This window comes from Chrysochloris asiatica, unplaced genomic scaffold (assembly GCF_000296735.1).
Source record: "Chrysochloris asiatica unplaced genomic scaffold, ChrAsi1.0 scaffold00238, whole genome shotgun sequence".
Taxonomy (NCBI): domain Eukaryota; kingdom Metazoa; phylum Chordata; class Mammalia; order Afrosoricida; family Chrysochloridae; genus Chrysochloris; species Chrysochloris asiatica.
Genome location: NW_006408756.1, coordinates 700238 through 714543, shown reverse-complemented (window position 1 = coordinate 714543; position 14306 = coordinate 700238). Strand labels below are relative to the sequence as shown.

Genomic DNA, 14306 nt, shown 5'->3' with positions numbered 1-14306 from the left:
CCGACTGGATTCCAGCTCACAGTGACCCTGGATGGAATTTGCAAGGCTGTAAATATTTATGGGAGGAGCTCTGGTAGCGTAGTGGTTACGAAACGGGCTGCGAACCACAAGGGCAGCAGTTTGAAACTACCAGCTGCTCCTCGGGAGAAAGATGAGGCTTTCTGCTCCTGTAAAGATTTACAGCCTCGGAAACCCTGTACAGGGTCACTATGGGTCGGAACTGACTCCACGGCACTTGACAACAACAACAAATCTTTATGGGAGCTGAAAGCCTCGTTTTTCATGGAGCAGTTGATGAAGTTGGAATACCAACCTTGCAGTTAGCAGTCCAGTGCTTTTCCTACCGCACCACCAGGGGTAGGGAGGTGGGGACTAATCCCCCCTCATCAGGAAATAGCCCAGACAGAACCTGGGGGAAGAGAGCAGTCCCTTGTTCTGAAGGTATCTCTGAAGCATCCAGAAGGGACACCCCCTGCAGACAATATCAGCCTAGACCAAGCATGGCAGTCCTCACCTGGCACCAGCCCATACTAGCTGGAGGTGCTGGCCGGCTGGCAACACAGATGAATACGGGATCTTTGAAGACATAATGTTTCCAATGAACTGCCATTAGGGTTTGCTGGAACAATTACTGTTTTGTACATTTACAAAATTATCCTCAGTAATTCAAAAACTAAACAATAAAAATTCCATTTTATTCAACCAGTAGAGCAGCATCAGAGAAACCAACCCTGGAGCCCACCGGAAGGTCACGATCAGAGCTCTGGGGATCAAGGTTATGGTGACTTGGCAGAGCTCCACCCACCCACCGCCCAGACCACGGCCGTCACTGGCCCAAACCATCACCTCCTCTGCAAGAAGATGCTGGAAGATGCACACCCTTCCAGCCAGCATCACCCCGCTGACCATCGCTGCTTCTGGGCAGTGAGAGAGATGCTCCAAGCAGCTGGTCAGCAGGAGAGGATGTAAGACACCTTCTCAGAGGGGCCATGGAGCAGGCTTGGTCTTGACTGCCCCGACCATGGGCAGATCCCCTAACCTGTGTGGTGGACCTGAGAAGGTAAAATGATGCAGCTGCTTTGGAAACCAGTCTTGTAGCTCAAGTTAAGGGACAAAAGATTACCATCTGACCTAGCAATTCCATACATACCCACAAAATCTTGTACACAAATGTCCACAGCAGCACTATTCACAAAAGCCACAAAGTACACACATACACAGTTCAAATGCCCATCAACAGATGATGGATAATGAGTGTGGTACATCCATACAACAGAAAATTATTTGGCCACAAAAAGAAATGAAAGCGGGACATGTGGATGAACCTGAGAAACCAAACCCCAAATCCATTGCCACTGCATCAATTCTGACTTATAGTGACCCTATATAGGGTTACATGTTTCTCCTGAACAGCTGGTGGGTTTGAACCACCAACCTTTCGGTTAACAGCCCAATGCCTAACCCACAGTACCTCATACTACGTGGAAAAAGCCAGGCACAAAAGATCACATATTGTATGCCCCATTTATGTAAAATATCCAGAATAAGGAAATCCACAGAGACATAAAGTAGATTAGCAGTTGTTTAGGACCGATGGGGGGTGGGGAGGGGGTACAAAGAAGGGGTAGTGAAACCTAAAGGGTACAGGGTTTCCTTGTGGGGGATGAAAATGTTCTAAAATTGATTGTGGTGCTGGTTGTATATATAGTCTCTGAGTACAATAAAAACCACTGTAAGTTTTTTTGTGATTTGGGTGTGCGATTGTACACTTTTAGTGAATGGGTTGAAGGTTTGTGAATTATATCTCAAAACTGTCATAAAAGCAACTGGCAGATCACCTGTATCGGTGTGTGCCTTTTGAGTGTTACCTCGTGTGGCTTCATCTGCCTTTCTTAGGGGTATTTTCCCACCATGAACCTCCCTCTCCATCCCAGCCTATAGAGAAAACCCTTTAAACTTAGTAAGGTCAAATTCTTTTATAACCGTTCTAACAGTGCTGAGCGTAACAGTTCCCAATGAACTCATGGCACAGTGGCAGTCAACGGGATAAGACTCAAACCACATAGACCGGACCGCAAAGATACAGGTCTTAGCATCTCACCTTGAGGCCCAACCTAGGCGAGGCACCAGTCCCCTTGAGCTCTCTGGCCCTAGTTCCTTCTGAATGAATTAAAAGCATGATCCATCCCATCTTTTAAAAAATAAAGAGAGAAAGGAAGAAAAATCCAACCATCTACTTCCTCAACTCCAGACCAATTCATCTGCTCAATAGCCTTCTGGGTTTGCTTTTTCCTGCCTCTGTGGTTGCAGTTTCCTAATCTTCCCAGAGGTAAAAAGGCTTTAGAAGGAATCCTTTCTCAACCACTGAATCCTCACAGAGAGAGAACCACCAGCCACAGTACTTTCTAGCAGTCTGCCGTCGCTGTATCCAAGAGGAGTACGGTGTCATCGTCTCATATGGAGGAGAGCAGAACTCCGGACAAACGTGAGCACTGCAGCAGAGAAATTGAGCACAGAGCTTGGATGTTGCAGGGCAGGTCTGGAGCTGGGGGCAAACCCAAGAAACTTCTAGAATGCTCAGTGTTTCAAAACCTCCACCACAATGTGGGTGGTGATGCTATCTGAGGACAATCTCAGGCCACACACACACCTTCCATTCTGCTTTGGATCAAACTCCACAACCCTGGTGTTTGTTAGGTGAACTGGACAGAGGGCCCCAGCCTTGCACAGTACAATGTGCCTCCCCCTCGGAGCCCCAAGAGGGGCTGTGTGACGAGGGTGCTGGAGTTGACAGCAAACTGCACAATGGGGCACCAGCCTGCAGGCTGGCAGCAGTCTCCAGCAAGAGCTCTTGGGGCTCCCTGTAAGAGGAGAGTACAGCTTCTCTGACCCCAGGCAGTCCTCCAGGAGGGCCCACGAGGACACAGCTGCACCGAGACCCTTCATGGCCCATGGGTTTCTGCAGTCACTCCTAGAACCTACACAGAGCGTTGTTTTCAAGTCAAAATTGCATCAGGGATGCTGGGCATGTGCACCATTTGGCCAGACACGGGAAGCTAGCTCCCATGCTGGGCAGTCACAGGAGAAGCAGACTAGTGCAGTGGCGTTTTCATAGTGCCTTTCTCACCAAGACTATGCAGATAAGGTGCTGGTGGCTCATCAAGAGAACCTTGTGAGGAGGGGCCTATGCAAATAAGGCATACGGAACCCGAATGAGGGGATTGGTCAGTTTTGCCATCATGCTAGGCTTAGAAGGAGCCAACCCAGAAGAAGAATGAGGTGACCTCAGTACCACCAAGAAAAAGCTAGGAGTGGGGCAGGTCATTTGGATCTGGGCTCCTAGCACTGGGAACCTCCTCGATCCAGAGACAGAAAGCACTGGAGTACCAGAGATGGAGAGAGATGGCGAGAAACAGCAGCAGATGCCGGGGAGCTGGGACACTCACCCGAGAGAGTGTCTTGGAGCCAAGAAGCTGAGTGAGTGCAGGCAGGAGGCTTGCTGTCAGAGCACAGTGCCTCTGGGCATTTGTCCGCAGGGCTAGGCTTGCTAAGTGCTATCCAGTCAGTTCAGACTCATAGCGACCCTCTGTAAGGTCAATGGTTCCGGCTCACCAGATGCTCCTCAGAAACCCTATACAGGGTCACTATGGGTCGGAACTGACTCAAAGGCACTTAACAACAACTCATCTGTCAGTCTGTCGTACTGTGGTGGCTTGTGAGTTACTGTGATTCTGAAAGCTATGCCACCAGTATTTTAAATACCATCAGAGTCACCCATGGTGGACAGGTTTCAGATAAGCTCCCAGATGAAAACAGACTAGGAAGAAAGAGTGACAAACTACTTCTGAATATTTAGTCACTGAAAGCCTTAGGAATAGCAGAGAAACACTGTCAGATATAGTGCCAGAAAATGAGCCCCTCAGGTTGGAAGGCACTCAAAATGCGACTTGGGAAGAGCTGCCTCCTCAGGGTAGAGCTGACCGTGATGATGCGAATGGAGTAAAGCCCGTGGGAGTAAAGCCCACAGGACCTTCATTTGTTGATGGGGAACAACTCAAAATGAAGAGAAACAGCTGTAAACATCCACTGAAAATCGGAACATGGAATGCACGAAGTATGAATCTGGGAAAATTGGAAGTTGTCAAAAATGAAATGGAATGCATAAACATTGATATCTTAGGCATTAGTGAGCTGAAATGGACTGGTATTTGCCATTTTGAATCAGACAACCACATGGTTTACTATGCCAGAGATGACAAATTGAAGAGAAATGGTGTTGCATTCATCATCAAAAAGAACATATCCAGATCAGTCAGTCATGAAGTACAATGCTGTCTGTGATAGGATAATATCCATGAGCCTACAGGGAAGCCCAGTTAATACCACTATTATTCAAATTGATGCACCAACCACTAAAGCCAGTGAGGATGAAATAGAAGAATTCTACCAACTTCTTCAATCTGAAATCACTCAAACATGCAATCAGGATGTATTGATCATTATTGGTGATTGGAGTGCAAAGGTTGGGAGCAAAGAGGAAAGACCAGTAGTTGGAAAATATGGCGTTGGTGGTAGAAATGATGCTGGAGAACACATGATAGAATTCTGCAAAACCAATGATTTGTTCATTTCAAATACCTTCTTTGGATAGCATAAAATATGATTATACACAATGGACCTCACCAGATGGAAAATATAGAAATCAAATTGACTACATCTGCAGAAAGAGACAATGGAAAAGATCCATTTCACCAGTCAAAACAAGGCCAGGGGCAGATTGTGGACAGACCATCAACTGCTCATATGCAAATACAAACTGAAACTGAAGAAAAGGAAAACAAGTCCATGAGAGCCAAAATATAACATTTAATATATCCCACCTGAATTGAGAGATCATCTGAAGAACAGATTTGACACATTAAACACTAAAGACCGAAGACCTGAAGAGCTGTGGGATGACATCAAGAACATCATACATGAAGAAAGCAAAAAGTCATTAAGAAGACAAGAAAGAAGGAAAAGATCAAAACGGATGTTAGAAGAGACACTGAAACTTGCTCTCCAGCATAGAAATGCTAAAGCAAATGTAAAAAATGAGAAGGTATAAGAGCTGAACAGAAAATTTCAAAGGTCAGCTCGAGAAGACAAAGTCAAATATTACAACAAAATATGCAAAGATCTGGAGTCAGAAAACCAAAAAGGAAGAACACGCTCAGCATTTCTCAAGTTGGGGGAACAGAAGAAAAAATTCAAGCCTTGACTTATGTTATTGAAAGATTCTCTAGGCAAATTATTGAATGATGCAGAAAGCATCAATAGAAGATGGAAGGAATACACACAGTCACTGTACCAAAAGGAAATGGCCAATGTTCAACCATTTCAAGAGGTAACATATGATCAAGAGCCAATGATACTGAAGGAGGAAGTCCAAGGTGCATTGAAGGAATTGGCAAAGAATAAGGCTCCAGGAATTGATGGAATAAAAATTAAAATCTTTCAAGATAGTGAGGTGGCACAGGAGGCACTCACTCATCTGTGCCAAGAAATTTGGAAGACAACGATCTGGCCGACTGATTGGAAGAGATCCATATTTGTGCCCATTCCAAAGAGAGGTGACCCAACGGAATGTGGAAATCACCAAACAGTATCTTTGCTATCTCATGCAAGTAAATTTTACTAAAGGTAATACAGAAAAGGCTACAAGCATACATTGACAGAGAACTTCCCGAGGTTCCAGCCAGATTCAGAAGAGGCCATGGAATGAGGGATATCATTACTGATGTGTGATAGATCTTGACTGAAAGCAGAGAATACCAGGAAGATGTTTACCTGTGCTTTATTGACGACTATGCAAAGGCTTTCGATTGTGTGGATCATGACAAGCTATGGACGATGTTGCAAAGTATGAGTATTCTGGAACACTTTAATTGTGCTCATGAGGAATCTGTACCTGGACCAAGAGGCAGTTGTTTGTCAGAACATGGGAACACTGAATGGTTTAACATTAAGAAAGGTGTGCGACAGGGTTGTATTATTTCATCATACTTATTCAACCCGTATGTTGAGCAAATAATCCAAGAAGCTGGGTTATATGAAGAAAAATGTAGCATCAGGATTGGATAAAGACTCATTAACAACTTGCTACATGCAGATGATACAACCTTGCTTACTGAAAGTGAAGAGGCCAACCTCACCACTGGACCAATAAATAACATCCTTATCAGTGGAGAAAAGATTGACGTTGTCAAGGACTTCATTCTTCTTGGATCAACTATCAACGCTTGCGGAAACAGCAGTCAAGAAATCAGAAAACGTATTGCATTAGGCAAATCTGCTGCACAAGACCTTTTTAAAGTGTTGAAGAGCAAAGATGTCAGCCTGAGGACTAAGGTGCGCCTGACCCAAGCCATGGGATTTTCAATAACCTCATAAGCATATGAAAGCTGGACAGTAAATAAGGAAGACCGTAGAAGAATTGATGCGTTTGAGTTATGGTATTGGAGGAGAATATTGAAAGTGCTGTGGGCTGCCAAAAGAACCAACAGATTCATGCTGGAAGAAGTGTAGCCAGAGTGCTCCTTGGAGGCCAGGATGGCTGCACTTTGTCTCTCATACTTTGGACATATTATCAGGAGGGACCAGTCTCTGGAGAAGGATATCATGTTTGGTAAGGTGGAGGGTCAGAGAAAAAGAGGACGACCCCCAGCGAGATGGATTGGCAAAGTGGCAGCATCAATGGGCTCAAGTGTGGCAACAATTGTGAGGTTGGCCCAGGATCAGGCAGTGTTTCATTCTGTTGTGCATAAGGGTCGCTATGAGTTGGTACCAACTTGATGGCACTTAACAACAACAACTTCCCTTATGGACTTTTGGTGTAGCACTGTAGGATCAGCACTGGACTGTGAACCACAAAGTCAGCAGTTCAAACCCACCAGCTGCTGCTTGGAAACCTTATTGTTGTTGTTGTTGATATTGCGTGCCTTGGAGTTGGTTCCAACCCGTAACGACCCTGAATAGTTTCTGAGAAGCAGCTAGTGAGCTTGAATTACCAATGTTGCAGTTCAAATCAACTTTGAAATCCAGCATGTTAACACAGCACCACACCAGGACTCCTAGAAACCCTATACAGGGTCACAATGAATCCAAACTGACTCAACAGCACTTAACAACTTCCTTAATACACTCCCTCACTGTGACTGAGGTCTCTGAGTTCTGTGTGGCCATTGCAATGAATTCTCACACATGCCAACGAAGCAGGAGCTGTGAGAAGGCTGGCTGTCGTTGGAACTGGTGAAAAGTTTGGAGTTTGTACATATGTCTGATTCGGCTTCATCGGCATCAGCCCTGGACTGTGGATGATTGGTAATGAGTCCCCTTCCGCCTTGTGAAGTTAGACCAAGAAGAGGTTTGTCATTTTTATAAACAGTTTCCATTTCAGAAACATGTCTGCATCTCATTGGCCAGTCCCTGGACATTCATGTAAGCTCTCAGACCAGTCTTGTCCAAATGTAAGACGTCTCACCAAACAGCAACCTTGAACTTCCTCAGCAGGGGCAGCCACTGACCAGTGAGACTGAAAGCTTGCAGAGGTTTGGTTGAGGGGTGGATGTGCCAACTTCTTCCCTGTGGATCCTCCCAGTCCCAGAGACACACCTCTGACCATCCCATCAGTGCTAACTCTAACAGTAGCTACTGGTCTGGCCATTGTAGCAGTCCTAACAACGACTTGCAGTGCATCACGGGCACTCTACACCTAGAGCAATCAGAGGACTTAATCTCCTCTTACACAGACTGGAGGAGCAGGGTTCCCACCATGCTCTAACCGCCCCCTGTCCTTCACCCTAATCTGACCATCAGATCCCTCGGGACCATCTTTACCACTCCCTCAGCCTTCCTAGTGAGCCTGTTTGTGTGTGGTATGCATGCCTCCAGTAGTGGACACAGAGATTGGTCAGGCCTCAGTAGAGGGGAATTCAGCCCAGGCCTTAGAAAAGGCAAAGGCATGGAGATTGTGGAAAGATTAGTGACTTCCAGAGGCTTCAGAGAGGGGTGAGTCAGGGGAGTGTGGGGCATCTTCAGAGCAATGCCAGGACCCTGTAAAACAGGTAAGGGTGGACACAGAATGTGGTACATCTGTCAGACCACTGGGCTATGCAATAGAGTGAGCCACATGTAAACCGTGGACCTTAACAAAGTATCCATAGTAACTCATCAACTAAAAACCCATGGAATTTCACAATGTATCCACATTATTTATCAGTTATAACAAACTCAAAACCCACATGGTTCTAGAACAGAGTGAACTCCCATGTAAACTGTGTGTATCAATATTAGTTCATCAATTGTAACAAAGGATCCCCAGGTCCACAGGGCTGCTTAACTCAGAGGGAAGCACCACGTCCTAAACTGTGAGCTTGAGTTTTAACAATTTATCAGTATTGGCTCATCCACTGTAACAAATACACTGCAGAAATGTTACTTGTTCCAAACAGAGTCCCAGTGTGCCGGGGTAGAAGGGTATATGGGAACTCTTTGTACTTTCTGTACAATTTTTCTATAAGCCTAAAACTTCTCTAAATAATAAAATCTATTTTTAAAAATGTGTACACTCTTTAACCCAACAATTTCACATCTAGCATTTACTCTACATTTATACTCTCAAATCATCTATGTGGTCCACCTACCCAGAAATCCCTGTCAGCACCGTTTGTAACAACACCATCTAGAAACAACGTAATGGTCACTCAGGAAGCCCAGTCCAGTTCACCAGCCTCTTGGACTCCTATCCCTCTCTCAACTTATGTTTTCAATAGGACACAGGCTGAGCTCAGGCCTGGCCCACCCCACCATGCCCTTCCAACCTCAGACAGACCCCCCAGGGCCAATCTAAGTGGTGCCTCTTCCCACTCAGCCCTGGGGTGCAGTGTCTCTGGTCATCTGAGTGGGGCCCCAAATCAAAACCTACTGCTGGCTCTCTTCCCCAGAGCTCTCCCAGTCCCCTAACTTGTAGGGTGTATCACACTCTGTGTAACTGAACTTCCCTTTTGTGGGGTTTAGATTACAGGCTCCTAGAGGCCAAGGCAGGAGTCCTGGTGTGGCGCTATGGGTTAATGCGCCAGACTGCAAAGCCGTTTGAACTGCAAAGTTGGTTCAAGCTCACCAGGTGCTCCTCGGAAACCCTATACAGGGTTGCTATGGGTTGGAACCTACTCAATGGTACTTAACAACAACAACAACAGAGGCCAGGGAGAGCATGAGATCCTCAGTAGCAGCCCCCAGAAAAGCTCTGAACGGGCTCCAATGACACCCTGGACAGCAGCTGGCTCAGAGGTTAATCTGCATCTGTTGATTAATGTATTGGCTAAAGCGAACCGCCCCAAACGCTGTCTCAGGCACCTTCTGCACTGCATTTGCTTTTGTGCTTGAAAGTTGTTGTGAGGTACAGTGCACCCCAAAAGGACATGTGAAAGCCATGCCTCTGAATTTATGAATGTCACCTGTTTGGAAATCGGGTCTTTGAAGATGTTTCTCAGTTCACAGGAGGTCCCACTGGAGTAGGTTGGGGCCCAATCCCATCTGAATGGTGTTCTTGTAAAGAGATAGATACAGACAGAGAGAGGGAAGTGCCATGTGGAGACACACCTCTGAGGAACACCTGGGTCCTCCTCCAGAGCCTCCGGAGAGGGCAGGGCTGACCAGTGCCCTAACTTCAGACTCCCGGCCTCCAGAGCTGAGAGACCATACACTCTGCCCTTGCAACATTCCCAGGAAACATATGCAGAAGTGACCGAGATGTCTTTAAAAACACTCTAGGGTCAGTTACTTTCTGGATTGGAGATAAGTCTTTCCATGTGGTGGGCTCAAGCTCTAAGAAACCCCTCACCACAGTCTCGAACTCAAGACCTCCCAGACAAATGACAGGCTGTCCTGGGCCTCCTGCTGAGTTTCTGTAAAGAGGAATTTGAATATTTGAATTCTATAGGTTTCTAACAAATCTGCGATTCCTGGTGTGGCGCTGTGGGTTAATGTGCTCAGCTGCAATGAACTGCAAGGTGGGCAGTTCAAGCTCACCACTCCTCAGAAACCCAAACAGGGTCGCTATGGGCCGGAACCGACTCGACGGCACTTCACAACAACAACCATCTGTGAACCCATCAGTCAGTGAATGTTCTTCTATTACTCTGCAGACATGGAGGACTCACGTAGTTCCTCCGGAGGGCGATGAGATGAGGTGGTTAAAACATTTTTATAACCACAGAGTCAGTTCACTTTAAGTTATTTGGTGAGAATTAGAAATCAAGCAAGGTCAGCAGGAGGCTTCTGTGGAAATCACCACTCTCTGGGTGTTGACACCTTTCAGTAAATTTCCATGAGATTCTCCTAGGATTCAAACAATAGACAAATCTTCCGGCCTCCCCTAAGAAGGTTTACCGAATTGGACACTCTCGGCTTCTCCTAGACACATAAAATGCTCCAGCCCACAATGACCAAGGTTATGGCTTGCAAGTGGTCACTTCTGTCAGGGACACTTCAGCTCAACACTTGCTCCTCACCCATTAGTAGAGTGGATGGTCCTTAGTGAGGGGAGGACTCTGTGGTTCTGTCCACCCTGACTGGTCACTGTGCGGTCACAGCCTGGGTCTCAGATGTGAGCAGAGGGAGGGCAACCAGGGGCCAGGTCCTGCACTTAAACATCTGGTCCCAGGGCTCCCCCCAACCCCAGGAGACTGGAACAAGACCCCCACCCCTGCTCCCTCTACTATGACTCAGATGAGCTGCCCACCAAATGCCCTGCAGTGGGCACCGCTGTAACAGCAGCGGTTTCAAAGGCAGCTCTGGATGCAGTCCAGTGGCCCAGCCCACAGAACACAGGCCCCATAGTGTCCCCGTGGTCTTGGTTTCAAATGTCCTTTTCGGTGGCTTTCAGCACACTCTCATCCTAGTAACACGGAGAGCTGTTTGCATGGTGAAAGACCAGCTGTACTGCAAGAAGCGTGTCCCTACAGCTGAGTCTTTAGACAACTCTGGCCACTCATTCAAACTGCGCCTTGGCCTCAGGCTCCCTGTCAGTGAACACAGGGTTCACATACACCCTCTCCCAGGCATGCCCTCAGGGATGAGGCCAGCTCTGAGGGCACCACTTTATCAGCCAGAGGAAGCAGAATGACTGCCCGCTCATTCCCACCTGGGCAGCACGAAGAACACAGGTTGGTGCAGCATATCTGGGCTCTGAATGGAGCCACCCCCAGAGTGTCCACCCCCCAACACTCCTCTGTGAAATGAGGTCACAGTCTTGCCTGGGGTGCCCACTCCTTTGAAATCCATAACAATGCTGGACTGTTAGGACCAACCCATGAACAGGCCCTCTCAGGGACCAGGCCCAGATGGAGGGGAGGAGGGTCAACAGGCCAGCAAGGTGGGTTCTTCAGCATACCGCAGCCCAGTCACCCCTTCTCCTCTCCTCTCCTGGGTGGGCTGACCCAGAGACCCAGTTTGGTCACAATACACTCAGATCTATGGGAAGTAGGCTGTGATATGGAGCCACCAAGCCACCCAGATTTGGGTGAGCAGGCACCTGGGTGAGGCCTCCATGTTTTACTCACTCTTGGTCTAGTTATGGGCTGTGGCAGGGATACTTCTGGGCTTTCCTCAAAAGCCCTAAGTTCAGGGGAACAAGATAAGCACGGGCATGACTCACCCTTTTGCAAGTCAGGTTTTGGAAGCAAAACAGCGGGTTGAACACTGTCCCGATTCAGAGCAATCCCAGCAACAGGGCCACGAGCCTGGGCACCTGCCACAGTCCTCTCCACATTCCCCAGCCCAACTCAGCTAGTGTGGCCACCTCCTTCTAAGTCTAAGCCACCACCACCCATGAAGAGGTAGGCGGAGAATCTAAGAGCTGGCAAATGCCCCCAGACCCTGCACACAATACACAGCACTATGAAGAAAAACAAAGCCTCAGCCAGTTGCCCTGGACTTGACTCTGAAGCATGTGAGTCAGAGTAGGAAGGACTAGCTTCACAGTGTGTTAGAGGCCTGGTTTTCAGAAGCCGATCACTTTCCTTCCAAGGCGCCTCTGGGAATCTCCAACTTCACCGTCTACCCGTCACCATCTATAGCCCAGGACTCCGCACCATGGAGAAGAGTTGGCAAATCTGAACACAGTCTGGGTCAAGCCTGGATGCCCAGCTTCAAGGAGCAGAACCTGTGCAGGGGCAGAGGCAAGGTCCACACCAAGGGTGCTGACCCAACGGAGACAAGGCAACATAGCCAGCCCACAGCTGCGCCTCCCTCCACAGTCACCACCAAAGTTGCGGGGGGCAGGGTAGTTGGGTGTGGTCAGGGCCTGACTGACCAGAGCCATCACAAGACCAGCCTCTGTGGTAATTGTAGGAGCTTTCAGAGGACCCCAAACATGTCATGTACCACTCACATGAGACCTTGGGGCCTGTCAGAGACACCCTACTTCAGAAACCACAGATGAGCCTACCCCCTTTGTGTCCACCCTGCAGCTGGAATCACATTGTCAGTGGTGTCCAAGGCAGTGGTGTCCTCCCAGATCACATTCCACAACACACAACCCAACGACACGCTTTCACAGGCAGATGCCTTCACACGTGTACACATGCATACACTATCACACATATACACACACTCTAAGAAGGACACACTTTCACATGAACACCTTCATGCAGCGACACACACTTCTACACACATACACCCACTCACGTCAACACCCTAACAAGGGCACCTCTCACACATAGCACCTCAGGTGTACACATACACCTCCTCACATGGACACCCTCACATGCATGCATACACATGCTTACCCAAGACCCCTCACGTGGGCACACACACCCAGCCCCGTGGAGCACTTGGTTGGAGCCGGTTTCCCGGAATCCGCTCATCACTCCCGTCCCAAAATGCCTCTCCCTTACAAAATGGCCGAGTTGGGCTCCCGGTGTCCCTGGTCCAGCCAGGGTAGGAAAGGCATGCGCTGGTACCTTCAGGCTGTGCGGCCCAAGCACGGCTGTACATGCACACGCAGGGCATGCACACCCGCGCACAAACGACCGCACGCATCGACACAACGTGCACGCGGATTCGGCGGAGCAGCAGTCTCTGTGGCGGGGGCCTGCCTGGGCTAGGCACTTGGTCTCCACCATGCCAAAGGGTCCAAAACGCAGAGCTAGGGGATGGCGACGGCACACACATGCTCCTCAGCTCTGTGCTGGGGAGGGGGCGTCCAATCAGCACATGGGATCGAGACAGGCAGGTGTCCTAGCCTTGGGGCTGGGGAAATGTTCTGCCCTCTCCCTAGTTCAGCAGGCCAGAAGCTCAACCCAGATGGAGAGTCAGAGGTTTGGGGACATGGAGAAGGGGATCAGGCCCCTCGCCTTACGCCCCCGTTTCCCAGGGCGCCCCTCCCTGCGGGCCCTTTGTTTCGCGCAGCAGCCGTGGGGAGGGGCGTTCAGCTGAGAGGGGGCTGGGGCGCCGCACATCTCCCCGTCCTGCGGGGGAAGGGCTGATGCAACCAGCCTGGCCGCACAGCGTGGGAGGGGACAGGGACCCCACCCCAACCCGTGGCCTGCGAACTCTTGCGGGCAAATCCTTCATCGTCAGACGGTCTCTATCCTAAACCTCCTTCAGTCAGGGCCACAACGCCGACCCGGATCCCCGGCTGTCAAATTCGCGCAGGCGGTCCCCACAAGCTGCGGCAGCTGCGGCGGCACCCAGGTGGCAGGTACCCTGGTAGTCTTCCGTCAGGCGCCGAGCATCTTCGGGACCCCAAACCCCTGGAGTCTCCCCGACTCCAAGGCTCTACCTCTCCCTTGGACCTCGGATCCCCAACCCTCCCGGGACCAGACCTCGTCTCCTACCTCTCACCCTCCCGAGCCCAGAGCCCCCAGCTCCCCACCCCCGCCAGCCCGCAGCTCACACGTAGGCGTGGTAGATGAACGCCCAGCCGCGCGGCCGTTCGAGCACGTTGTAGAGGAAATTCTGCAGTTTGCGGTAGAAGGCGTTGCGTTTGGGGGGCTTTCCAGCGCCCGGTGCGCGCGGCTTGCTCAAAATGCTGCCGCGTTTGGAGGCCTCGGAGCCAGCGATGAGTAGCGCTCCGTCCCGCGTGGAATCGGGGGCGCCGGGGTCCAGCCCCACGAAGCCCACCTTCAGCTTCTTTTCCCCGCTCGGACCGGGGTACACGCCACCGTTGCGCGACTTCTGCACCATGGTGCCCGGCGGCCTGGCGGGCGCGGTCAGCGGGTACGACGCGTGGCGGGTGGCGGGGACCGGCGCCCAGACCCTCC

At 49.6% G+C, this 14306-nt stretch overlaps 1 protein-coding gene across 5 annotated transcripts in view; it reads right to left on the bottom strand.

Moving 5' to 3' along the window:
- The window catches only part of KCNQ2 (potassium voltage-gated channel, KQT-like subfamily, member 2), a 56146-nt gene extending 41850 nt beyond the window's left edge, over positions 1–14296 (bottom strand). For all 5 annotated transcript variants that reach the window (XM_006873343.1, XM_006873345.1, XM_006873347.1 and 2 more), the window contains exon 1: positions 13940–14296. In XM_006873343.1, coding sequence (XP_006873405.1) covers positions 13940–14229 — 290 coding nt within the window. In that variant the 5' untranslated portion in view covers positions 14230–14296. The remainder of the gene's footprint in view (positions 1–13939) is intronic.
- Between the last annotated feature and the right edge of the window lie 10 nt (positions 14297–14306).